This window comes from Teleopsis dalmanni, chromosome 2, assembly GCF_002237135.1.
Source record: "Teleopsis dalmanni isolate 2A chromosome 2, ASM223713v2, whole genome shotgun sequence".
NCBI classification, from domain to species: domain Eukaryota; kingdom Metazoa; phylum Arthropoda; class Insecta; order Diptera; family Diopsidae; genus Teleopsis; species Teleopsis dalmanni.
In genome coordinates, this window is record NC_051847.1 from 146,059,242 (window position 1) to 146,086,535 (window position 27,294).

General features: G+C 27.9%; 1 protein-coding gene and 2 long non-coding RNA genes across 4 annotated transcripts in view; 1 reads left to right on the forward strand and 2 right to left on the reverse strand.

Moving 5' to 3' along the window:
• LOC119678503 (box A-binding factor-like) overlaps window positions 1-9,424 on the forward strand; it is a 31,819-nt gene extending 22,395 nt beyond the window's left edge. Inside the window, exons 2-7 of one of the 2 annotated variants that reach the window (XM_038090361.1) lie at window positions 1,642-2,005; window positions 2,090-2,291; window positions 5,464-5,636; window positions 6,449-6,613; window positions 6,698-6,827; window positions 7,757-9,424. In XM_038090361.1, coding sequence (XP_037946289.1) covers window positions 1,642-2,005; window positions 2,090-2,291; window positions 5,464-5,636; window positions 6,449-6,613; window positions 6,698-6,827; window positions 7,757-9,093 — 2,371 coding nt within the window. In that variant the 3' untranslated portion in view covers window positions 9,094-9,424. Of the gene's footprint in view, window positions 1-1,641; window positions 2,006-2,089; window positions 2,292-5,463; window positions 5,637-6,148; window positions 6,268-6,448; window positions 6,614-6,697; window positions 6,828-7,756 lie in introns of both variants that reach the window. The other variant, XM_038090362.1, reaches the window with a different exon arrangement.
• Window positions 1-27,294, reverse strand: part of LOC119678512 — a 141,996-nt gene that overhangs the window by 61,589 nt on the left and 53,113 nt on the right. The gene's annotated exons all lie outside the window — the stretch shown is intronic.
• On the reverse strand, window positions 5,537-26,579 carry LOC119678513. The gene is made up of 3 exons (XR_005252339.1): window positions 26,346-26,579; window positions 6,408-6,590; window positions 5,537-5,625 (listed from the first exon to the last, which is right to left on the reverse strand). It is a non-coding gene; the product is annotated as an uncharacterized LOC119678513 (long non-coding RNA).

Here is a 27,294-nt window from a genome sequence, read left to right on the forward strand (position 1 = left end):
AACGGGGTAAATTACAAAATGAACATTTGAAACTTTTTGTCCGGGTATTAAACACAAAAAAAAGAACAACAACAATTTCACAACAACAGTAGAACAAATTAAAAGAAAACTGCTCAAATAGAAGAAAAGTGTAGCGACAAAAATGTTCTTATCGAACTACAACAACATGTACTTGAAGAGCTACTGCTATGGGTAATTTATCATTTCTTGAACTTTTGAATATATAAAAAAACAATTGTTTTAAATAATCAATTTTATAAAATTTAAAATTTCTCTAATTGGAAAAAAAGTATTTCTGCAAAAAAAGTTTATTACATTACTAACTTGTATTGTATTCACTCACACATGGATGTGACCTCAACGTAACCGATCTCTTTCTTTATGGTATATTACACTAGTCAACAAGTTTTGTTTAACTAATCAATGTTATGGTGGATTCACACGAGAAGTTTAATTGCAATTTAAGTTGTCTAAAATTTTAAATTGACGTCTGACATCAAAAAGCAAAAACATGGATTCACACAAAATGTCATTGTAATTTGAAAAGTGTGGACCTATCATCCACACTTTTTAACTACTTTCACACAATATTTACTATGCACATATAATATACTCGTATATATAATAAATAAAAATCATGATGTATGAAAATTTCATTCATTTCTAAAAACTATTCACAATAGCATAAGTTTGTACTCCACAATACTGTACTACGGTAAACTTTCCAAGTTAAAATCAATTTGATTTTGTAGACATTATGATTCAATCCTTTTTTAAACTGCCCAAATTTCCATATAAATCTTGATTTGAACTAGTTTTAATATCGAAATTTAGAATAATTTAAAATGACAGTTTAAATTACATGCGGTGTGAATTCTATAATAAACTAGAATAAACTTTACTGTGAATCCAATATTAAAAATATTAGACAAAAGAGACTGAAAATTTAGTTATTTGATTAAAAAATATTTTTGTTTTAACGCAATTCTTTTTTTTATTCAATTTAAAATATTTTTCAGATTTTTTTTTTAGAAATCATTATCACAAAATTTAGTTTATGATATTGTTTCTCGTTTTTATTTTTTTAACACTTTTCAGAAGATAAACCCTAAAAGTGTCAATATTCTATCAAGCGTTCTTCCCAAGTAAATTTTTGTAAGATTGTGTCTGAGTATATTACCATTAAAATTTATAGATCTTATAGTTATCTTCGTGTGGAAATAGCATAATTCAGTTTCAAAGCCATCCTGATCAAAACTCTAATAGACTTTAAAGGATTTACTATACGCGCTTATCGTGAACTAACAATTTCTAAATTTTAAATTTAAACTCGTTCCCATTCAAAATTCTTACAATATATTTTAAAGCGATCGATGATTTAGTAAATCGATGATGTTTCTATAATAAAAAAATACTAGATAAGGACTTAAGCCCTACAAGTTTTTAAATATTTTTGATTCTCGCAATATCTTTATAATTTGGCTTTTATAGATGTTAATTTTTCCACATTTTTCTTAAAACAAAAAGTATTGTGAGAATTATATTTATATATTTTTTTTTTAAATTTATTACTGAAAAATGAAGTAGAACCTGACAAGAACAACTGTTTTATCTAATATATAACATTTTTTATGTTTATAGTTCAGTTTATCCTGCGCCTCTGCTAGCCTCAGCTACGAATGGCATGCAATATGGTATGCAATCGGCGTTAGCGGCAGCCGCTGCAGCTTCAGCGTCACCACCGCAAAACACCACACCGACACCGGGTTCGCATATTGGAGGAACTACGACAGGCACAACAGGCATAAATAGTGTTGGCTCTGATTCCAATTCAATCAATAATGATGACTACGATTCACCGAAAAGCAATAACAGTAATGGCGGCGGTGCATTACCTGCATTCCAGCGTATCGCTGCAGGAAGTTATGGCGGTGTGGCTAATGTAAATAACGCCACAGCTAACGGCGCCGAACGATATACATCATTAACAAATTACAGAAGTAATGTAAGTGTTACAAAGGTTTTTTTTATTTTTTTATTCTTTTTGTTCAACTAATTTTCTAACTTACTCGTATTCGTTGTGATGTAGAATGACACTTGGCCAAATCATTATGAAGCAATTAGTTATGCTGCACCAACGGCTGTAGTAAGTCCGGCAATAAGCGGTGCATTAGCTGGCAACACAAATGTGATACGTAGTGCTAACGGACGCTCCAATGCAATAGTTGCTAATGATGGTGTACCGGGTGGTTTAACGGCGCATTTGAGTGCATCAGCTTCGTTGTCAGCAAGTAAGTGAAATAGGATATTACTTAGTTCTAAGTTAGTTAAGTTTTAGTTTAAGCTAAGAATATAGAGATGTGTTTATAGAAATGCTTTTAGTTATGGTAAGAATTTCTATAGTATTATGAATATTTCTATTAATATTCAATGAGCACTACATTCATTTGGTTTGATATTGGAAGGTAGATTCCGTAGATTTTTAAAAGCCGACTTCATAAAATTCTATATATGTATTTTAAATTTTTCGTCTCTGGTGTGTCATTTCTCTGCTTAAATCCTGTATGTGCTTAATTTTATTATTCTTAGCGCACTTTACAAACACATATTATCCTATGTGAAAAGGACGAATTCACACGCATGTGTGGCCACAAATTATGCTAAAATAAATCACCACGAATAATACCAAAAAGTGTCTATATTTACAGTAATTACAACAAGATTTCCTAAGTAAATTTTTGGTATTTCCTTACGTACTTGTGGAATTAGAAAATGTTTGGATAGTTGGGATTAGGTATTTGCCTAACCTGAGTAAACCAATGTAAGACACGCAGAAGGTGCGATTTTTTTTTCGTTAAAAGAAATATAAATGAAATGTTGAATAGATGAAATAACAAGGCTCTATTAGAATGGAAATTTATAATTTTATTGTAATTTAATTGCAAAAGTTTTTTAAGATCGAATAGAGAAGCCAATACATAAAAACGCAAAACAATTTTTTTTATATGAACAATACTTTTACAGTATAGTATATATTACATTTGATTTTAACATTAGTAATGATGGTAGTACCTATTTAATATAAAATAAAATAGAATAATAAGAATATAGAATAATATAGAAATTATTGTATTCAATAGAGAAGTTTAAATACTGTAGAGAAAAGAGTGAAACCATATACCATATGCTAGGGCAGTGCTCGGCACTGATGCACAATAGAGATTCAAGACTAAGAAAGATAGGTCCTATACTATCTTTTATTAAAGAAATCAACTGGAGAAAGACACTAATCCGACTTAGGGGCACAATAGATCTTTTAAGTCGCAGTGTCCCTTTCCCTTTTCCCTTTTTGATAATAATAATAGAAAAGTTTCAAACACATTCTGTATATATTGTGAAAAGTCAAGTAATTTGAGATGTTTTCTGTACTAATAATTATTTTACTCATTCATATATCTTAAAGGCATTGAAAACTCTAACAGATAGAAAATACATAAAGAAACAAGATTCATAACAGAAAAAATACGTAATAATAATAATAACAAAAATTAAAACAGAATGTGAGGATAGAAGAATGCAATGTGGGTAACTAAACCTAATTAAGTATTTTAAAATTATACCATTTCGATAGAGCTATATATCGAAATATAGACTATATATTCGGTGTATATCTGCAAAAATTTCTAAGAACTAGTATATTTGACTAAAATAATTTAAGTTGCTACAGGTAAATATTTAGATAAAACCTATCTCCAACCTTGCAGTATAAATATGGTCTTGTTGAATCTATCAATGCAACTTCTTTGCAGACTACTAAGCGAATGTAGCGATTTAAACATTTTAAACCCAATGATAGTTTTAGATATCTCAGTAGTTTTAGTTGTTCTAGGTTAGCTTATGAAACTTTCTTTAGAGGTATCTCAATAGATCCTGAAGCAGTATGTCATTTGATTATCATCTATTATCAGCTTAAATCTAACCAATCTCGTTCTATGACTCCTTCATCTGTCTCCAAGTTATGATCAGTACATTTAGGTGTCTAGAACGTTTTCGAGCAATATTTATGTTCTGTTGTCTGAAAATGTGCGCTATACAGCACTATTTGTAATTGTTGTAATTTCACTTCAATAAAATATTATTGTTTTTAAATTTACATTGAATGAAGATTAGTGATAAATATATAGCTGCAATTTTATATCATTTAACAAACATATTTTTTAAAGACCACTAATTGGTGAATATTAAGCGATATTTAAAATAACATGGTCATAATAATATAAAGAATTTACTTTATTAAAAAAATTTCTTTTGTATTTGAAAATTTTTCTATTTGAAATATATTTCTTGTCATACCACATAAAATTGTTAACTAAAAATTAGCCTTTGACTTCTTACTTTCTATTCGCATAGAAGGGAATATGTAGTCCTTTACCTTTACCTACTGCTTTCTTTTGCCCGACTAATTTTCATGGCGATCTTTAAGGTGCTCACGTATATTAAATTTAGATTATATTTCATTTTAAAAAGAATAAAGCTTCTTCAATCGATATACGAGATATATAAATTAGGGGAATCAATCTAAATGATCGAATTAAGGTTGAATTAAGGTAAAGGATATAATATATGATTTAAATATGGTTAAGTTTTTTTATTAATATTTTAAAATTCATACTCGAAATTAGACGTTCATTAATTTCTTTTTGGCAAAAAAATATTGTCGAGTTGCATTGCAGTCTAAAACATTAGATGCCTTTGTGGATCCACAGAGTTTTTCAAATTATTAATGAAATTTTATCTTACAAAGTATTTAAATATTAAGAAGTTCTATACTTATATAGAAGTACATTTTATTATATAGTTTATATATTTTTATAAGTTTGTTGTTCATTTTATTAATATTTTATTTAAAATTATATTGCAATATGCAAATGTACAAAGTATTATATTTTATTTGCATATTATTAATCGAATTTTTTTGAATATGTTTTTGAGATATAAGATATAAGTAAATTTTATTTGTTATTTAATATATTTATTAATATATATATGAATTTAATGTTCATGTATACATTATTGGGACTTAATATTATTTCAATTCTGTAATTTCTAACACTCTTAAATAAGACACAAATTTATATATAAATATTCTACGCATTGTATATATTATATATATATATATGCATATAAATACATAGTACATGTGTAGATATTTATATATATCTTATTATTGTTATTAAATATATGTTTTTTATAATAAATTCAATTAATATATAACTGTTGAATATATAATATATATATATATATATTAAAAATTTAAAACACCATATCATACACAACTACAATTAAAATTACAACAAACACACAATTAGTTAAACCATATAAGAGTTCTTTTTAATGTTTTGTTTTCTTGTGCATTAAATAAAAAGTTTTTATATATAAAAAAAATTATTGTAAATTTTAAAGCATTTTTCGATGCCGATTTTTTCACTGAGGGGCGAGAATGTGTCAATTGTGGTGCAATATCAACTCCATTGTGGCGACGTGATAATACCGGACACTATTTATGCAATGCGTGCGGTCTTTATCACAAAATGAACGGAATGAATCGTCCTTTAATTAAACAACCTAGAAGATTGGTAATTTAGTAAAATGCATAATTAATAATAATATCAAATTGAAACAATAAAGCAAATAAATTTAAAGTAAATCTAAATTAAAATGAATTTAAATTAAATTTATAATGGAACAAAATTTTTGAATATGTAGCATAGATAGAGACCCATTATAAAAAAATGTGTCAGCCCAATTCTGCGCCTACGTCCATCTAGGAAACGTTCTCGCTTTGTTCAAAGATCGTGATGTGTTAAATTAATGCAAAAAATTAATTGAATTTATTATAAAATATTATTTAATAAAGTAGCAGAAGCATAAATCGCACGCCTTTTCTTTATATATTTTTTTCATTACGTTTTTTTTTTGTTTGTTTAATTTTTAGGCCTAATTTTGTAGTTCTTAAAATAAATTTAAAATTTTATTTAAAAAAATTAACTTAACAACAATTGTTGTTAATATGTTTAAAATTGTAGCATAAAAAATATTTTTAAAATAATATTTTGCATTAAAATAAAATTATAAATTAATTTTACAGTGGCCGCTGAATCAGGCGGGAATTATTATAAGAATTCCTACAATCCGTATAATGTGGCAAATCGGACGCCAACAACGGCTACTGAGGAGCACGTTAGTCGTTCCATCTCGCGCAGATTGGTAGGTGAAAAACAGAAATACATTATTTCCTATCCCAAAGAAAACAAGTAATAAATAATAAAAATAAAACAATAATTCAAAAATTTTGTTCTACAAAAAAAACCAATTTTTAAAAATTCATATTATGTATACAATTTTACCACATTTTTAATTTTCTAATAAACTTTCGCTTTTATCACAGAGTGCATCACGAAGAGCTGGTATTTCCTGCTCCAATTGCGCGACTACGACTACCTCGTTATGGCGTCGCAATATAAATGGCAATCCCGTTTGTAATGCCTGTGGTCTTTACTTCAAGCTACACAACGTCAAGCGTCCTTTGACTATGAAAAAAGATACAATTCAGGTAAGAATTTATTCATATATATAATTAATATATTTCTTTATTTCTTTATTGTTTTAATTTGTTTTTCTTTTATTGTTTTGTTAGACACGAAAGCGTAAACCCAGAGGAAGTAAATCTGAAAAAGCTGTAAAAAATGCGATAAAAAATATTATCACTAATAACAATGGGACTAATACTGCACCCAATTTAAATATCAACAACAGCTTAACTGAAGGTAAATTTAATCAATTATCATATGAGGTGCTATATAGATAATGTAGCTATAAGTTAGACTGTATGCACTTGAATGGGGTTTTGGTATAATTATGCTGTTTATTATAGAGATTTCAAACTGTATATATTTTGATGAGCTCTAAAGAATAAGACTGAAAATATGGATAATTTTGATCTAATAGTAGAACATGAAGAGATATTATTGTAAAGTAAAAGCAAAGGCATTTACGTTAGCAAGCTAAAGCACGATAAACCTATATATACTATATCTACTGTATGTATATACATATATATTATATATATACTTAATATATGTTATATATATACTTAATATATATTATATATATAAAGTATGTATTGTTATTGCTAGATGGTCTTCAAACTTTAAGCTTAATTGCATCCACAAAATATTGATATAACTTCAAGCAGCCGAAGACGTACATTACCGAGTTTATATATATAAATATATAAACTCAGTGATGTATGTCTTCAATATGTTATAAATGTAACTAAGCTTAAAGTTTGAAAACTATTCTGCAGTATTAATAATATTTATAAATTTGTTAATATATAGTATAAATATTGTATTGTTATTTAATTTTAAAAATTTTAAACTGATTTTTTATCGGCACATTTACAATCTACTCATTCTATGGTAATATAGTGCATACAGTTTGAACTTTATTTTGAATATATAATTAAAAACTATTAATATTTACCGATTTTTGAAAGTATAACAATAAAAAACTTAAACATTTACATTTAAACATATTCTATGTGGGCATGCTTATTAATTTGTTTTGTCTCCTTTCTTTTTTTTTCTTTTTCTTTCACTCATATATTAACTACATCATAAACTCACAAAATATAACTTTACTCATATGTCATTAAATACATCAATCACCAATCATCAATTCATTTGGGCCTTAGATGTAAAAGCCAATTTGTCTGTCTTGCCACAACAACAACAACAGCAGATGAAACAAGAACATCTTCCACTACAGTCAAGTCAAATAAATCAACAAAATTCGGGAGCAAGTTCTCCTATAGAAGATCATAGCTCAATAACATCGCAGATGTCATGTGGTGTATTGACATCAACTGGTCCACCAACCGCACAAATGGGTCTATCTCCCATCTCGCCAATAACACCACAACAACAACATCAAACAGATGGTAACGTTTCACCATTAGATCGCCAACAGCAAATGCAACAGCAACAAACACAGCAGCAGCAGCAGCAGCAACAACAACAACAACAATCGCCTTATCAGCAAATTTCACCAATACATCATATAAATTCACCAATAATGTTTAACTCATCCACATCACCAACACATAATGGTCATTTACATAACAACAACAACAACAATACCGATTATCATAATAATAATAATAACAGCAATAATAATATGAATAATAATAACAACAACAATAACAACGTAAATGCAAGCAATAACAATTTAAAGTTTATACAGAAATTTCTACAAACTCACCAACAAGAGTCATCGTCTCTCCAAGATCAACAGCATCAGCAGCAACAGCACCAACAGCGTCAACAACTGTTAGCACAACAAATTATGCAATTGATGCCAGCATCATCAACAATTCAAACGAACAACATCAACAACAAGAGCAACACGAACTGCAGCAGCACAACGAGCTCCACCATATCACCGACAGCAGTTTCGACAATAACAACAGCATCTGCATCACCAATAACAGCAACAACAACCACAACAACAACAACGATGATGGAACAACACCAATTGCAACAACAACGTCGCCATCATCATGGTCTGCAACAACATCAACAATTGCATTCTGATGTCAATCCAAATGGTATTGTATCAGCATATAACCAACCAACACACGATCAGCATATAGCACATGATCATCACACTGGATATGATAGTTTTGATGTGATAATGTCAAGCGGTAGTGGACCAGAAATTAAAATAGAACTTACAAACACTCACGAACAAGAGCAACAAAATCAACTTCATCAGCAACAGCAACAGCATCATCATCATCACCAACAAGAAGCACAACATTTATTTCAACAACATATTGCTGCTGCATTAAGTCGCAGCTCATCAGAGGAGCTTGATGAATATCATCATGCTTACCATCAACATCACAGTCATCACCATCACCAACAGCAACAACAACATCAGCCATTGTTTGAATTGCACGCAGTTGCACAGCAACATTTGCAGGAGTTCAGTCGTAAATTTGAACGTCAAACTGTGGTGAAAATGGAGTAATTTAAACTGAACCTGAGAACTTGAGAATTGTTAGGAGAATTGCAGGACATAATTTTAACGTTGAATCTCATTGATATCTGCTACTATACATACATATAAACATATGTATATGTAATTATAAAAGCTTTGTATATAGTTTGCATGCAAATATTGCTTGTGTTTCAAAGAAACCAAAGATACCATTGTTTTCCATTATATATAACTTTATTAGTTTGTACTATATTAAAATTATATGTAATACTTTAAGGTTAGTGTAATTATTGAAGCAATATCAAAATTTGTATACTACAATCCTTGAAGGATGTGAAACGAAACGATTAATGATTTTGTACAAAAGATAAAAAAAAATTTATGAACAAATTAGTCTCATTATTGTAGGTATATATTAACTATTTAAAAATTGTTAATTTTTCTCTCCATTTTCGAATTTAATTTATGTTTTTTTCTCTATATTTTTTTAATCGTAACTTTTATAAAACTGAAAGAGCAAAAAAGTTAAAAATTTTTTTTTTTTTATTTTTGAAAACTATTATTAAATATTTTAAATGAGCACTTTTATAAACACATTAAAAATTATATATAAAAATCAAGAAATATATTCCGTTATAGTTAAAATATTTTTGTTTATGTTAGCAATAAAATAGTTTAAATATAATTATTTTTAAATATAATTATTTCATATACAATAAAATTTCTTTAAATTAAAAACAAAATAAAATTGAAAGAATAATAAATATGTAATATAAATATTTATTGCATAAGATGTTACATGATTCAATGCATTGTTTTTATTTAATAATTATTTTAAAAATATTTCTAAATTTAATATTTTTTGACCTCAGTTTAAAAAAAATTATATAAATTATTTATATCAAAATGATATTAATTCAAAAAAAAAAAACACAAAATTATTAATAAAAAAAAGAATAAATTTAAGAAAATTTTAATTATATTAAGTAAAATAAAATATAATCGTAATTTAAATGTGAACAATATTTATTTTAAGCTGTAATTGATTATTTTTATTATGTATAAATTTTTTTTAGTAAATATTTAACTGTTTGGATAACAATATTATATTTAAATTTATATTTATATTTCAATTAAAAATTTTTTGTAAACTAAAGTTTATGTTTCATTTTGAATGTGGTAAAATATGATAAATATAATTAAAATTTTGTTTAACTGTTAATTTGTTAATATTAATAACTTTTATACTTATATCAAAGTTTTGCAATTGCTCAGCTCTAGAGTAAAGATCTAAGACAATTATTATTTTATCTCTTTCACAGAACTGTCGATAGAACTATCAATAAAACTAAAAAATAGTATGCTTTATTAAGGCCTTGAAATGACTTCATATTTAACTAATAGTTAGGATGGCCTGTTAATAAGTAGTGGCAGTATAATGAATCATAGGCTCTATTGTAGTTAGCCAATGAGACTGATTAACTAGCAGCAACTTAAGCTATGACTTAAGTAATAGTAACTTAACTAGATCTACATGAACATTTACATAAATATTTATCGTTTTTTTCAATTATTTTTTGAGACTTGTATTCATTTAATTGCAAAAGATAGAAAGTCCAAAAGACATGTGGTACATGTATTTATTGTACATATGGGTTTATTATTTAATTAAAAAAAAAAACAACCCATTAATTAACTGAATTGAATTGTTTATTTCTGTTAATTCCTGTTTTTTTATTACCATATGTCAAGTACAGGATGTAACTGTCAATTAAATACTCAATTGCCACTTGACACCACTAACTCCATTTTTTTGGTCAGTGATGAATAATTTAGCAGGTGTAAGTTGTAGCGGTACGTAATACACTGTAACACAAAATTCTAAAATCACATTATTATAGTCCTAGCCCATTTTTTTTATCACTTTTTGACGAAGAACGGGATTTCCTTGTGTATACTATCCTTATTTGTTCAGATAAAAATTAGTTAATTTTTTTTTGTCAAATGCTGTAGCTTTTATTACATTCTTCAAAATAATTTAAACCCTAGCTTATCTAATTTATTTGCTATATAATTGCCATTATGAGTTCCAAGTCTTAGAATACTTATTACGGTCAAATTCATAATTCAAATAAACAAATTATTCAGTTATTCAATACGCTGTATTATTTTATTTTTTTATTTTATTTTATTTTATTTTATTTTATTTTTATTATTTTATTTTAGTTTTAATATTGCTCACATAATTATTATTAATTTTAGTACTAATGCAAAGTTCAAGAACGTATACGGGCTTTCTTCTAATAAACATACGATCTCTGTCAGAAAAAATATTTAATGGTTTATGTATCCGTTTGCTACTAAGTGTGGTAAGTTTTGAAATAATTAATATATATACTTTGAAACATATTTACTGATGAGCAAATAAAAAGAAATTGATAACATAAATAAATTTTAACCTAGATCTACACTCGCTTATTTTGGCAAAATATTTGCATGCACTTTCACTTTTTCACCAACGCATACAAATTTTTCTTTGCATACAAAATTCAAGCGTAAACACAAACATTCAGTTTCAAACATTAACATCTTATCGAAGTCAAGCCTGAGTAAGGGTCGAATTCTAGTAGTATATTCATAATTTCTGGTAATAATCTCAGTAGCATAATAACAGTATGATATACAAAGTGGCAACAACAAAATACATTTATTTGAATTGGTTTTTATTATTGACCCTTTACACTCTTACAATATTACTTGGTTACTCTTTTATAGAATATAAAAATATTATAAATGCCGAAAAATCATCAAAATTTAGAAAAAGTTGGTTTATGAAGATATACCTCAAAATCAAATTATTTATAATTCAAGAGGTGAGTTTTAACTAATTAATGTTGAATATATTAACTGCAGGAATATCTGTAGATAGTTTGGTTTGTTACTTTGCTATAACGTTTTGGAGACTGCAAAACGTGAGTCATAAGACCGTATATTTACTCACTAGTTATACGGTCTTTAAAGCTTCGTATTTAGGCAATCTTCATTAAAATGGTAAAAAAAACCCAGATATGTTTTGAATATTTAATATTTTATATGTTGTGTTTATTTATTTAATTATTTTTTATAAACAAATATTTTTAAAAATACACTTAAAAAGATTTTTAAATATTTTGCACATTATTTTAATTCAATTTTTTATAAAATCAGAGCAGCATCTCTGTTTAAGGTGCTAATTTCTTAATTATAGGTAAAGAATAAATTAAAAAAAATAAATGTATAATCAATTATGAAAAAAAAATTTGTCAAAAAAAAAAGTCTATGTCTATCAAACATACCCCAATAATATGACATATATTTTCTATTTTTTGGCGATTATACAAAGAGCAATCACGTTCAGATATAATTCCATGCCGTTCAGTTTAAAAATACCACCTCTACATTTAAAAAGTAGGCTCGATATGTGCTGAAAATTTTCGTAATAAAAGTCATGAGATGCCGACCTAGCATTCGCGACAAAGACATCATGTTCACTTCGTTTGTATAAAGTTATAATATTATTATGTAATAATTTAAGATCCATATTTTCCTAATCTTTAACCTAATATATTCCTGATGATGGCAGATTAAGAATTTTTCTTACATAAGCGAAATGTGTTTCCACTGTGTATATAAATTGCGTTAGTAAACCCATTTCTAAGTAGAGCATATGGTTTGGGGTGTTACTGGATAGAAATAGTATCTTCTTTATAAAATATCTAGAGTTTTTCCACTTGATCATAGCGTTTGCAACCCTAAACGTAGGCACCGTAGAGTACAATTGAACGTACTGCGTGTAGAAAATTTTTGGAACCACAAGTAGAACCACATCATCATCATACAATACGCACCTTCATATGAGTTGAGTTGATAGGTACTCCACCCGTTAAAAAGTCGTGCAGATCATTTATCTTCAGGGAGAACAGAATCGGACTGAGCATGTACCTTGTTTTACACCTTGAGTGACTTTAAATGAAGAAGACAAGATAAGAACATAAGGTTACTGTCCCCTATGCGACTGTTAGTGTTCGAGTATAATTTCATTAGTGTGGTCAAAAACTTGTGAGTTAAACCTAAAGTACGAGGGCGGTTTGATAAGTCAGTGACTTTTTGAATAAGACAAATTTTTTTCGGCAAAGAAACATTTTATTTTTCTACATAATCACCTTTTAGCTCGATACATTAGTCCAGCGTTTTTCTAATTTTCTTATTCCCTTCAAATAATAAGTTTTCTAAAAGCTCTCAAAATACATGTTTGTTTCGGTAATAACTTCTTCATTCGACTCAAATCTCTTACCTCCCAGCCATTTCTTTAAGTTTAGAAACAGAAAATAGTCGCAGGGGGCTATCCCAATTCGTGGATTTTGGCCAGTAATGCTTAATCAGCACACGAAATTCACTTTTTTCCATTTTCGTAAAAGTTCATAAGGTTGTCTGCTTTGAACGACTATCAAACACCAACTGACGTAGCTTGCTCAAAATTAAAAAGTTGCCCACTGGTAGATTACAGCTGACGGCAGCAATGTTGCATTTGGGGTAACTGCGCGGGAAATTCAAAAAGTGATTGACTTATTAAGGATTTCCTTTTTGAAACATTGGTTGAATTATGGATTTTGAAAATGAAGATGCTAGAACACCGTGAAGAAATATAAAATTATATAGTGTAAGTAACTTGTTGAGGAAACCAGGGGGAACGTTTTTTTAGAACTCATAAGGAATGCGGTCGTCTTGTTAATACAGTAAGAATACTTATAACTTGTATAAATTTACGAAAAGTATTTTAGTTAACAGAAGATTAATTATTAAAGAATTTATATGAATAATAATGTTAATAATATGCAACGCTTTTTATATACCAATGTGACACACAACATATATATAATTCTATAAATTCTTTAAGTGCAAACAAAATTAAAAATGCAAGAATATCAAAATTGATGCAATTTTTATATGAACATATGTAATGCCTCATATTAAGTTTTAATCCAACGTATGTGAATATATATTACGATGTAACTAAATATTATGAGAATTATAAATTTTCTGTTGGATGAAACTGAAGATATATACTGTATGTGGTCTAGATATAATAAACATGTTACGGCAAGTAATATACATTTCAAACAAAAGTAACCTGTGAAAAGATCATAATAAGATAAAATAGTTTTCAACCTTGTTCGAGTTAAGAATGCATTAAATTTATGTGTTGGTCTGGAAACGATCTATCAAAAAACAGTTGAACATATTGTGCATTCTGTTCATATAAGAAAAAAAGAATGACAAACATTAGATTTAGTTCTTGTAAAAAGCCGATTTGTAGAGAGCACAATCGTGATACATGCTTTAAGTGTATTTCTGCATAGGATTAATTATTATTATATAACTAAAATTAGCTGATTTGAACCAAAGTTCCTAATAATTTTAATTATTTTCGTAACATTTATGACGATCTCAATATATGACTTGCTATTTGTATAAGCTAACTTTAAGTTGTTCATTTTATAAGTATATATAAATTTCATTTACTTTTTTGTTTCTATTATTATTTTTTGATTTATTCTAAATAAAAATAAAAAAAAAATATTAAGAAATATTGAAAATTTACTCTTAATACATAATTTTGAAAAATGCAATTCCTTTTTAAGTGAAAATCATTGGCATATTATATTTATTATGTTTATTTAAAAAATGTGTTTGAAAGTATTACTGTTTTGTTTTAATTTGAATAAATAAATACTTCTTTAAAGACTTGTAAAAAACTTGCACACATTTAAATTAATATAACGGCAAAATATAAACTCTGAAAATTGCACGTCATTTTTACGTATGATTATTCTTAACGTTAGTAGAATTATGATTATACGTCCAGGGTTAAGAAAGAGTCTAGTCAAATAATATAGGGTAGAAATCAGCAAGCTAAAATGATTCGTTGACATCAGTCTTAATTACGCTTTCGATAACAGATATATAAAAGAGAATGGAAAAGCGGATAGTTAATCCAGTCTTGGTGTTTTTATTGATGTCTTTCTAGGGATAACTATATTCAGTTTCTTTTGCTTAGTTAATTACAAGTGAAAAACAATCGAAACATGTCCAACATTCTCGTCAATTTGGCATCTGTACAATAAGATCAGATTCTGGGAACTTATTACTGTACATCAAATTAATAGGTAATAAGAAAGTAATATTAAAATGATGAATTATCGCAAATTATGTGAGATAAAAGCATATCTACCGATCAGCCACTGCAACCAACCAACTAGTGTTGAGATGTAAATGGTGTTGAAATGCGGATACTCCCCACAGACGAACAAAAAAAATTTTATACCACAGTCGCTCAGGTGACTATTGTTTTCTTAAATGCAATAAAGATACCAGCCTTTCTACTTAGTTTTAATTTTGAAAATAAAGGCTAGAACGATTTATTAATCTTATTTATTATTTTAAATGTTACATTTCAAAAATTTCTTTTAATCACTTTCATTCCGTATACAGTTTTATACAGATCAAAAAGTGAAATTAAATACATTGAAGTCATGGAAATGCCCATGTAAGTAACTTTATTGAAAATATCATATTGTTTCAATAATTTTTGAACAAGTGAGTCATGGCTGGCTCGAATAAAACACAGCCTGAAATTTGAATGTACAAATAGCTTACAGATTATATCGTTAATAATTCTACAGAAGTTCTAATTCCGCGTAGAAAATAATCCAGAATTTATTTACAAAAGTTTGTTGTTTAACTGATATCTCACGGTTTCTTTTTTCATTTATTTTTTTTCAGTGTTATGTAAAGGGTTTGTTGTTCTCATTACATTGCTTGTATTTCAATATCGATATATTCTTAACAGAGCTCACAAGCCCTTCCATTTTCTTTTTGTATATATCACTACAAGGTTTATGACTATGCAAATAAAAATTTATTACGAAAAAATGCACAAAATATCATTTCAGTTAAATATTTTATTAGTTTTCTAAATTTTTTTTTTGTTTTTTTTATTTTTTTGATGAAACTTTATTTTTCTATGCTTTTAGTTGTGATTGTGGTTGTTGTTGTTTTATTAGAGGTGAGTATAAATTTGTCACCATAACTCTTCATGCACACACCACACCACAAGGCAAATAACATATTTTCTGGCTTCATATTTTATTCTTGGTTTTATTAAATATTATTTACCGAGCTAAATGTTATTCACTGATAAGATAAGAATTTTTGTTTTCATTTTTTTTTTTACTAAAAAAAAATTTATTAGAGTTTGGAATGGAAAAAAATTTATAGCATTTTGGGAAAAAACATTTGATTGAGAGGCTTGGATGTAGAGTAGATTGCACAACATTTTAAGTCAAAAAAAAAAAATTGTAAAAAAACGCAAATGAATAATTAAATTTTCAACTAGTTTTTTGCTTAGGTTTATTGTCTGTCAATATTATAAAAAATTATATAAATTTTAATTAAATATGATAACTTAGAGGAAATGATTTTGTAATTTTTAATTCTTTAAAGCCTAAGGTGTAGCAAATTTTTATTATATGGTGATTTCAAACGTATGAATAATTGACATAAAAAAAATAATAATAAATTTTTTATTTGAATAAAGAGCTCAAGAACTTTTATACTTTATATACGTCTCAGTCTATAGTAAACGTTACATTAAGGGCTGATCTTTTCACTCTTGATTGTCTTTAAAAAATAGTTAAATCGGGCGGTTATTATAGTTTCCTTCTATTCTCTTATATTTTAACTAGTGAAACAGAAGGAATCCTAACAGGGCACTGTAAACTAAAGTACCACCTTACGAAACTCGGTATACATACGAATCCAAACTGCAGATTTTGTGAAGAGAATAAAGAGTTGACCATACATGTGCCGTAAGAATGCCCTGCGGTAATGCTCATACGGAATAGGCTCCTGAGAATGTATATTCGTATGAAAGAGGCAATAAATCTCTATAAAGTAGGTTCTATACAACTTTTTATTGACGCATAGGGCTAAAAGACTTACTGTAAACCCAGAAGCGGGTGCAATAGACTCGACGATCGCAGTGCCACATCTTCTAACAATTTTCGTTGGTTAAACAATGATTTTATGAAATTCATTTACAAAATAGTTTTTAATCATTTGACATTGCCCTTTCTTTTTGTTTACAATTTGTGAATAATAGCAGTTCATCCTTGCTTCTTGTAAAATTTGTCGTTTTTCGGGACTCCAACTTTTGCACAATAAATAAACTATATCCAAAAAAAAAAAATACTACAAGTTTACCTAATTTTATATTATCTTTTAATAGAATTTTTATAATAGAAGTTTTAATAATAAATAATACATTTATAAATAAAAATTTTCAGATTAATTTTCGCAGATGTATACTTCACCAACTATGGGGAAGAAAAGCTTGAATAGACGCAAACAGAATTTTTTCCAGTGGTTAACAAAAATTTCTGGTAACATAATCATTGATATAACTTAAAGTTGAAAGACTGGTTCTAGCTTTTCAAAATGATGATAAAGCAGTTAAAAAGTCTACGAAAATTATTAATGTAAGATAAATTAATTTTTCGATATATCTAATCAAATGAGACCTATCGCCGGGGCTTTATATTATATTAGACGGTTCATATCACCAAAGATATAAGTATTTTTGGTAGAGTCTATGTAAAAATGACTCTATTATATTTTTGAATATACTTTGTATTTGATGTCAAAAAAATATAACTTCTGAAAATGGTTTTACATAAACAACGAATTTAAATATTTTAAATAAATTCAAATTTAAGCAAATTAATGTGAAGTATGATAAATTATTTCAAATACTGTATTTCATTTATTTGGGATGACATAAAAATGAAATAATGTGATTTTATTAGCCGCAGGGCGCATGCGAACTATGGTCCGTACTTTGTATTTGCATGAAGTATCTTTATGCAAATACAACAAGCTTCAAAGAAAGTAGGTCTAAATACATGAGATTTCCCTAAGAGAGCGACATCAGAATAGGCAGTTACTATTTTGAGTCTATAAGGGAGTTTATATATGTGGGCGTAGTTCTCAGCGTAAGTAATGATCCAACTCTTGTAATACAAGATCGTATTCAAACAACTAACAGGGCGTATTTTGCCCATATCAAGCTTATGCTATAAAAGGAAGAAAAGTTAATCATACATAGAACTGTCATTAGACCGGTTCTTACCTACAACTGCGAAACATGGGTCCTTAAATCCAGCGACAACAATCCGCTCCTGAGATTCGAAAGAAAAATACTCAGGAAAATATTTGATTCGGTGTGCTTAGAAGAAGGCACATATTGTACACGGTATAACGACGATTTGAATGTCTCGGACGTAGGGCGAACTATAACACGATACATAAAAGCTCAATGATTGCACTTGTATGATATGAGTAATGAAAGAATGACTAAGAAAACTGGCTTCTCGAAACAAAGCCAGAGGGAACTACGACCACGATGAAGATAGTTACAAGATGTAGAGCACAAAATACGAACAAGGGGAAAAAGACAACACAGAAGGAAAGCTAAATGCATAAAAGAATGGAGGCATATTGTAGAGGAGGCAATGGTCTATCTTGGACTGTGATGCCAAAATGATGATGATATGTACTGCTTAGTTTTAAAACATTCCATAAAGCCCATTTTTTACACACTATTTTAGATGAAAATAATATTAGAAATATACTAAAATACCCTAAAAATAGGAAGGGATGTGTAACCATAAGATTACCTCTTGATTTTTAGACTACAATTCAATTTTATCTCTTCACAATCACTAATTTAGCCTTTTTGTAATTGTAATATTTTACAATTACTTGTTTTTAATATTTATTTTTATTTACGTTTCATTAAGAATAAAGAAAATTTAATAGTACTCAAATATATTTATTTAAAACTTTTTGAGAGTTTTTAAATACTTTTTAAAACAGTACTTTAAGTTTAAGCAGAAGTTGTATAAAAAACCATCTCCCCACAATACAATTTTTGGCAGTTATATTTGAAATATTTTCAGTAACTCATAAACCTACAAAAATAATGATTTAAAGCTTCTACAAACATTATGATCCTAACTTCTTGAATGGGGTTCAGTCATGCAGAATATCGACAGTTTGAATCTTAGGAAGAGATTCGGTATAAAATTTAAAGAGAGGTTTCAAACAGTAGTGAATTGTAACAACAATTTTTTTTTTATTTTCAACTAATTGAATTTTTGGCGAACTATAAAGCTGTTTCGAGTATTAACAAATACCCATATTCAGTGTGGTCTTGGAATTTTTTTGTGTATATAATTATTCCCAAATAACTTTTTGAGACTGCTAGTGCTAAGGAATGAATTCGTCCCCTAACAAATTTAAAGTTCAGAGTCAGTAGTCATTAGCCAAATGACTCAAAGCCGTACTTGACTTGTATGTTCAATAAAATAATAATATAATAAAATTGGAGTTTTATTAACTTGCTGTGAAAGTTCATCAACAAATTAACTTGCTGTTATATTGCAACGAAATAATAAACCAGCTGTGGAATAATTAAATTAATTAATTATATTATTTTAAATCAAACATTCCAAAATACCAAAGGTGTTTGGTTCGGAGTCCGGAGGTGGAAAATTTGGTAGAAAATGTTCGCATATTCGGTAACCACCGATTTGGAGGCATTCAGTACTACCAAATGACTTCGATAAGTCATTGATCGGGCTGGCTGGTGAAGGTTACTCGACGCGGCCAAGGACGACTCACGTCGTGAAACCTCTTTATCGAAACTTGGCTAATATTATATTATGTTGAGGCTAGTTGAATCAGTGCACCTGAGCACTTTTACTCTCTATTAACTGCGAGGTTTCTTCAAAACCCCTCTTTGTGCCTTGACTAGATTATTGTTTATCACTTCATCAGACTAAGCAATAATTGACCTGAGATCTGCATACCTCCCCGAGGAGCCTGTAACCATTCTGAGATTTGATAACGCGGTGTTGGTAAGTCTGTCAGATTTCGCAAATAATTTCAGGGCTCTATCCTTTATGTATTTTTTGATGGGATCAATCTTAATGTCCCTGAGGTTGTCATTCGTCCTAATGTACCATGGAACTTTGAAAAGTCTTGTCAGAGCCTGGCTTTATGCAATTTCTAGCTGGTGAATAGTAGTGTTTAAAGCTTTGCTAAACGCTACACAATCATATAAAAGTGACGGACGAATTATATGTTTATATATCAGTTTCCTGTTCTTAGCATTGAGATAGTTTCTATTAAGTACAATTGTCATTATTATTGTAACTGACGTTAAAATCATATTTAATAAGTTATTTCTGTCATTATTATATCACCGAAACTAGTTAAATTGACTAAAGCTTTCGTGAACTATATAAGTCTTGTCAGTTGTTGTCTTTCTTATAAATTTTTTAAAGATAATTATCTAGCTTCATTAGCTCAGTCAAGTCTATGAATAGCTACTACGTCATAATTATAATGAACTGATTTACCTAGGCAATTTAGTAGTCAGTTTAATTGTTGGAATAATATTACGCACTGCTTAATTCAGAATCTTGTGATTTAGAACTTGGTATTTCTAATAAACAAAATATACAGATTTAATATATAAAGAAACATTTATGTAACTCAGTACATAGCGTTTATATAGTCTTTTTTGATAGATTTACAAACAGTAAAACCAACTACGTCCTTGTATGATTCGTTCGGGTTCTTGTGATATTTTTAAAAACTATTCATTTCCAATTTTTAATTAAATCTATTAATCATTTTAATTTTAATATATTGTATTATTGGTTTTGCAAAATATAGAGTAGACCCTATTTAGTTCACCTGGTTACGGTGCGCTTTTGTTGAAGTATTTTGTGATATATTTCAACTGATAAGATTTAGGAAAATATATGCGCAACAAAAGAAACGAACTGAAATGACACCAACACAAAAGCCGGTTAGATTTATTAGAATTTCTATTGTATATACATATATTTATATGAAGTTAAGTACATATAATATGTATAAATATACATATATCTTCATATACATATTGAATAAATTTATCGTTGATATGAAATAGAGTCTTATCGGTATACCCGTATTATTTGTAAATGTAGCCACCATTATTAAAGAGCTCTTGTGGCTAGAAAACATAAACGATTTTATCAGTAAACAAATTTATAACGAACAAAATGAATTGAACTAATATTTATGTTTATATAAATATATGTATTTATCAACAAAATAAAAAACCATTATAGAAAATGTATAATATATTTTAAACGTCAAAACTGTATCTTTTATGCTATCAAACAGTAGCCCGAAATTTAATTACTCCAACCAAACTCTACACAGGTTTGTACATGTCTTATGCGATGACGATATATTGTTTACAATTATAAATATTTTTATTTATATATACATATATTTAAATATATTTTTAGCAACAATTTTTTTGCCATTATCTGTTGGTTTTATCAATTTTTATCGCTTCAACTTTATCACTTGCCATTGATCATCTGTGAAAGAATTGCAGTTGCTGGTGCAAAACATTTTCCACTTTTCACTTTTAATAAAATTTATTTACTATCTGCAGATATTTCTTGTTGCATATTTAAGGAATTTGTTTAGTTTTGATAACAAATTATTAATGTTTTTATATTATCTCTAATATGTGGCAGTCAACATGCTACGGCTCTCTGATCGGTCGTTGTACAAATTTCCTCGCATACGAGTATCTTGCATTTACTAATAATGATTTAATTATATTATAATTAGTTGTTTATATTAAAAATATAAGAATAAATTAAATTTATTTTAGAATGTATTACATATATAAATACGTAAATCTAAATTACTGTTATATTTAAAATTTTGGTCCATAAATCTGAACTCAGTTGAAGATTAATATGCTATTAATTTGTAACTTATTATATTCATAAATATTTATATTTATTTATCATATTTTAATTTTTATAATATTTATAAATATTATATTTATTTATATAGAATATTATTATATATTAAAATTTCAAATGAAAGAGAAAGTGTTAGAAAGTTATTTCTCAGGAAAAGCATTTCGCTTGGTATACAGGTTTACTTATGCTTAAAGAATTGGGCCCGCTATGATGCTACAGATAAATGGAACCGCTGTGATGCAGTGAGAATTTGAAGACATGCTAGTTGACTGTAAGAAGTTTGGGTATTATAAACCGTAAAATTAGTTTAAACATTGTACTTTTTATAAAAGTACAATCTCTATAATGCTTTTATTTATTTAATCAAACTGTTATTTCAAAAATAAAGATAATATAGTAAATCAACATTTTCTGAAAGGGGCCAGGAGTAATAGAGCAGAAGGGAACTATTTTGATAGAAATCCCCGAAAGGAGCCTTTATCTGGATGACATGTTTACCTTTTACAAAGCGACCAATTAGTATAATAATTGTGCTAGAGAGCTCACAGCTTATACGAATTATCCTTGCTTACGCTAAAGGTGCCGACTTTAAAGAGGGAAAATGAAATATTCATTGAGGCTATATATTGGTTATAATTTTTGTAAAACTGAATAAATCTGACGCATCGTTGTACACAAAAAAAAAATTTATTCAATAAACTAATGGTTGAAGAACGAGTTGCCGTTGCGTCTATCATGTTAATCTTAGCATTCATTCTATGACATGTTAGGTTTACAAGTTTACAAGAAAAATAATGAAAACAAAAATAAACAGAAATTTTAAAAATTAGTTGCTTGTGGTAAGGTCATTTATTGTCAATGAGATATGTCTTTAGATTTGGATCTTTCACTGATATAGTAACGATATTGTATGACATTTCGATAAATATAAATGGAATAATAAGCGGTACTCTTTTCGATTTCATTTTCCTTAAAATTTTGAGAAGATAGTTGGGCCTTTCATAATTAGCCAGAGTGATGAACGTATTTTAAAGATTTATTGAAAAAAGAAGTTGTGGTCTAATGGTATGATGGTATAACAGGTTTTTAAGTCAGGTTTTCTGAAACAAGAGTGCATAACTTGTAAAAGTTGTAATAACGTAGATCCATGCTTCATATATTGAGTTATTCCACTGTCTCGAGAAAACAAAATTTATTTTAGAAAACTCCACCTCGTTCAAATTGTCCGGGTTTGAAGTCTTGTATGCAGAATATATAGCTCTATATATGTCATCCCTGAGTCATATGTTGTCATAAGATCTGATCTGTTGCAATAATTATTCAAAAATAAATCCTAGTCCGTAACCGATTAGAACAGAACCAGTAAAGAATATATAAGTTTTTATTAAAAAGGCACCGAGTTTTCAGCTTTTTAATGTAAAGAAGCAAAGTTCCATTTATGTTGCGCGGCTGCGTAGTTTTCGAAAAATCAGCGAAATTTTTATTATTTGTGCACAATCGACTAGATTATTAATTTTTTACTCCATTTTATAAAAATATCACCTTAACTTTGATAAATATCTATGTAATGGCGTTAAAGCTTTTCTAATTGAAATCTCCGTACTTAATATCGTCTTCGGTGCCACTCCTATATCCTGCGAATGCTGATTTGGCAATGGATAATAATGGAGTCAGATATTTGATAGGCTTTTTTCATTAAGCTATATTTTGATATAGCATACTTTTCAAGATACGAGTATCAAGATTTAAGGTTGTAAAAAATTTTTTTTGATGACACTAAGAAAAACTACACACACTTTTGTTGTTGAGTTTGTGCCTCAAAGTCTTCAAGCATTCGATTAGCTGAAGTATTCTAGAGTTTGAGCATCTGAGCGGAATATTAGGAATATGCGTTCAAGGAAACAATAAGCTGGTTCATCTTTCATCTGGTCATTAATGAAATTAATTGACAACGTATCTTATTTGTCTGCCGTTTATTTAATTAAAAAATAAAATATTAACTAAATATTAAATAAAGAGGTTTTTTGAACAGAAGTGAACTACAGCAACAAAAATTTATTTTTTAAATTATTTTAATTAATTGAATTTTTGGCTGACCATACAGCTGTTTCGTGTATTGCCAAATACCCTTCATCAGTGGTCTTGGAAATAATTCTTGTATTTAATTATTCGTAAATAATTATTTTTGAGACTGCAAGTACCAGGAATCGAACTCGGGTCCTGCCAAATGTGAAGCTCAGAATCAGCGCACCTTAACCAACTGATCCAAAGCCGTACTTGACTTTTTTTGTTTGCATATTTTTGCTGGAGTTTTGTTATTAACAATTTTACTTGCTGTATTTATATATTAGAACGAAATCATAAACCAGCTGTAGAATAATTGAATTAATTATATTTTTTATTTTTAATTGTTAAATTTCAAAACTATTCTATTCGTAGAGGCATTATTTGTTGCATGATTTGTTCTTTCTTATGTATAGAACCTAATCTAGGAACGTAATATTAAATATTAAATAATAATAAATTTTATTAAATTTATGAATTAAGTTGTTTTTGTTTTATCTTTTTAATTAACAGTTTATGTTTTTAATTGTTACTTGCTTTCTATTCTCACTGAACGTCTATATTAGCTAAAGTTTGACATCGTATTAAATTTTTATTAATTTCGTTCCATTCAAGTTTCCCGCATATATATATCATATTAAATCAGAACTTTAGAACTTTAGCCGCCGCATTGTAATTGTTTCGCGTCTAACTAGGCGTTTACACTGGTTTAACTTTGGCGAGATTTGTATATTCGATGCTAATACTTATAATTTTCGAATTTGATCTGCAAACACAAAATTTTAAGATAGGTATTGGTGAAAAAATGAGAATGTATACAAAAATATTGCTAGAGTCTGGCAAATTTAGATACTAATGGAACTAAGCTACCTACATAGGGTAAACTTTGGCAAGGTTTTTATCTTCGAATGCCAATATCTATTGCTTTCGAATTTAATCTCTGAACAAAAAATTTGAAGATGTAGTTAAGAAAATGTGAAGGTATACGAAAATATAGCAAAGGTCTAGCCAATGCTGATTTAACTAAGCTCAACTTCTACTTAATTTTTATCTTCGAATGCAAATATCTATTATTTTCGAATTTTTTCCTCAAACAAATATTTTTATGTGTTGTGGAAAAATTAAGAACGTTTGTAAAAATCTTGTCAAGATCTAGCCAGTGTAGACGCTAAGTTATAAATTGATCTTACTTATTATTGTTTACTGAAACGTGGCTGTCATCGATGTTCGAAAATGGCTTACTTGCTGTGCTTGCATGAAAGCTCAAATAATGTTTGAAGCTCTATTCGGAATAAAATCAAATATTTTCATAAGGTTCATAAGGTTAGAGATTAAAATAAATAACTGAATCGATTAATGTATATCATTTTCTGAATAATTGCATTTAAAATAGACATTCCTTACGATAATGATTGCTATATTGTTTAAACAAATAACTTCAAGAAGCAAGTAACTTTTTACGTTTCCAGCAATTGCGAGGCAATGAGTACATTAAACTTACATCCACAAAAGCATTTTTACGAGTAACTGAGTAAAGAAATACATATATGCATATAGACGTCTGTCTGTATAGACATATGTATATATAGAATATAAAATATGTACTTAATATTTCTGCTGTCGTACTTGGAAATTGTTTGTTTTTCTGTATCTTTGTTTGCTTTGCTATCGTCGCCATCTTTCATTCCAAAATTAAATTGTTGAATACTTCTGCAGTTCTCTGGCTGCCTTTGTGATTTCAGTAAAAAATTTCAGTATTTCAGTATAAAAAATAATAATAATTTTTTTAACTTTATTTTCATGAGTGAAGCGAATGAATTTACGACGTTTGCATTGCTTCATTTAATAAAAAACAAAACAAAAAAATTATAATTAAAAAAATAGTTTTTTTTTCTATAACAGAAAATATATAACTATGACACTTTTCCATAAGTATTTTAAGTGCTCAATTTTTTTTCAATTTTTTTTCAATTTTTTTTCAATTTTTTATGAAATTTTTTCTTAACTTTTGTTTTTTGTTGAAATAATACTGTCGTACCGTGCCGTGTTATTAGTTTAAAGCTCATTTAAATTGTTGTTGTTGAACAATAAGTGGCAGAAATTTAAACAATTTAATAGAAGAAACTGTATAATTATTTTATATGATGGCCATAAAACACTTTTGCTTTGTCAGCTTATTTTGCAATTAATTTCGTTATATCGTATATACGTATAACGTATATTTTCGTAATAATGTTATACTTTATATTATTTACTTGTGGCTTTATAACTTCTACATACTTTTGACATTAGCGTCATCTATACTCGCATATATATTTTATTGAGGATGAAGATCGGTAGGAGTGTTGCACACAACACTGAACATTATTCACTTTGTTATATGAACTGCTTTTGCAGGAGATCAATTTTTTCACAAATTACAAATTATTCAGACTTTAGAGATTGAATGGGAGAAACTGTAACTGAGTTTGATTTTGAACTGATTTTTGTTACGATTTTTTTAACGTTTGTCTCAGAACTAAAATTGAAACTGAACTGTTAAGTTGATATCTAAAATTTCAATGAAAATTTCTGTGTTTCTTGCATTTCTGTGTTAAAAATTTTCATAGATAGGAAACCTTTAAAAAAATACGATAATGCTTATAAATAAGATAATATGTTTGATAATGTTATTTACCATATTAAAAGCAGCAGAAAAATATATATAAAATTACTACAATCACACATTAAATACCAGAACAGCAACAACAACAGTAGCAATTATATCTATCTGCATAATGAAAGGAAGCAATGCTCTTTTGCGGTTTTGGGAAAAGATCAAAATAAATTACAAAAAAAAAACAAAACAAATTTCACAAAAATCTTCCAAATATTACGAAAGTCTACATTTTTAAGGATTTCTAATTAAAGCATTAGCTTGTTGATTTTATTGTATAAGATAATATTTGCTTATAACAAATATACATTTCCTTTATTCTCAGTTGAAGACCTAAAGCCGAGAAGAATGTAAATTTTCTTTACAATTATTTTAAGAGATATTTTTTTTAAATAAATTGTTAGATCTTGAAGTTGCAAAATAAATTTACTTATTTAATTTTCTTTGTGGTTTACATTATGTATACGTAGCTTATTACACCATGAAAGATATTTTGTTAAAATTTTGTTTACTTCTTTAAGCCGCAAAGGAAACTCACACCAATTTTTTATATACAATATATTATTTTCAGAT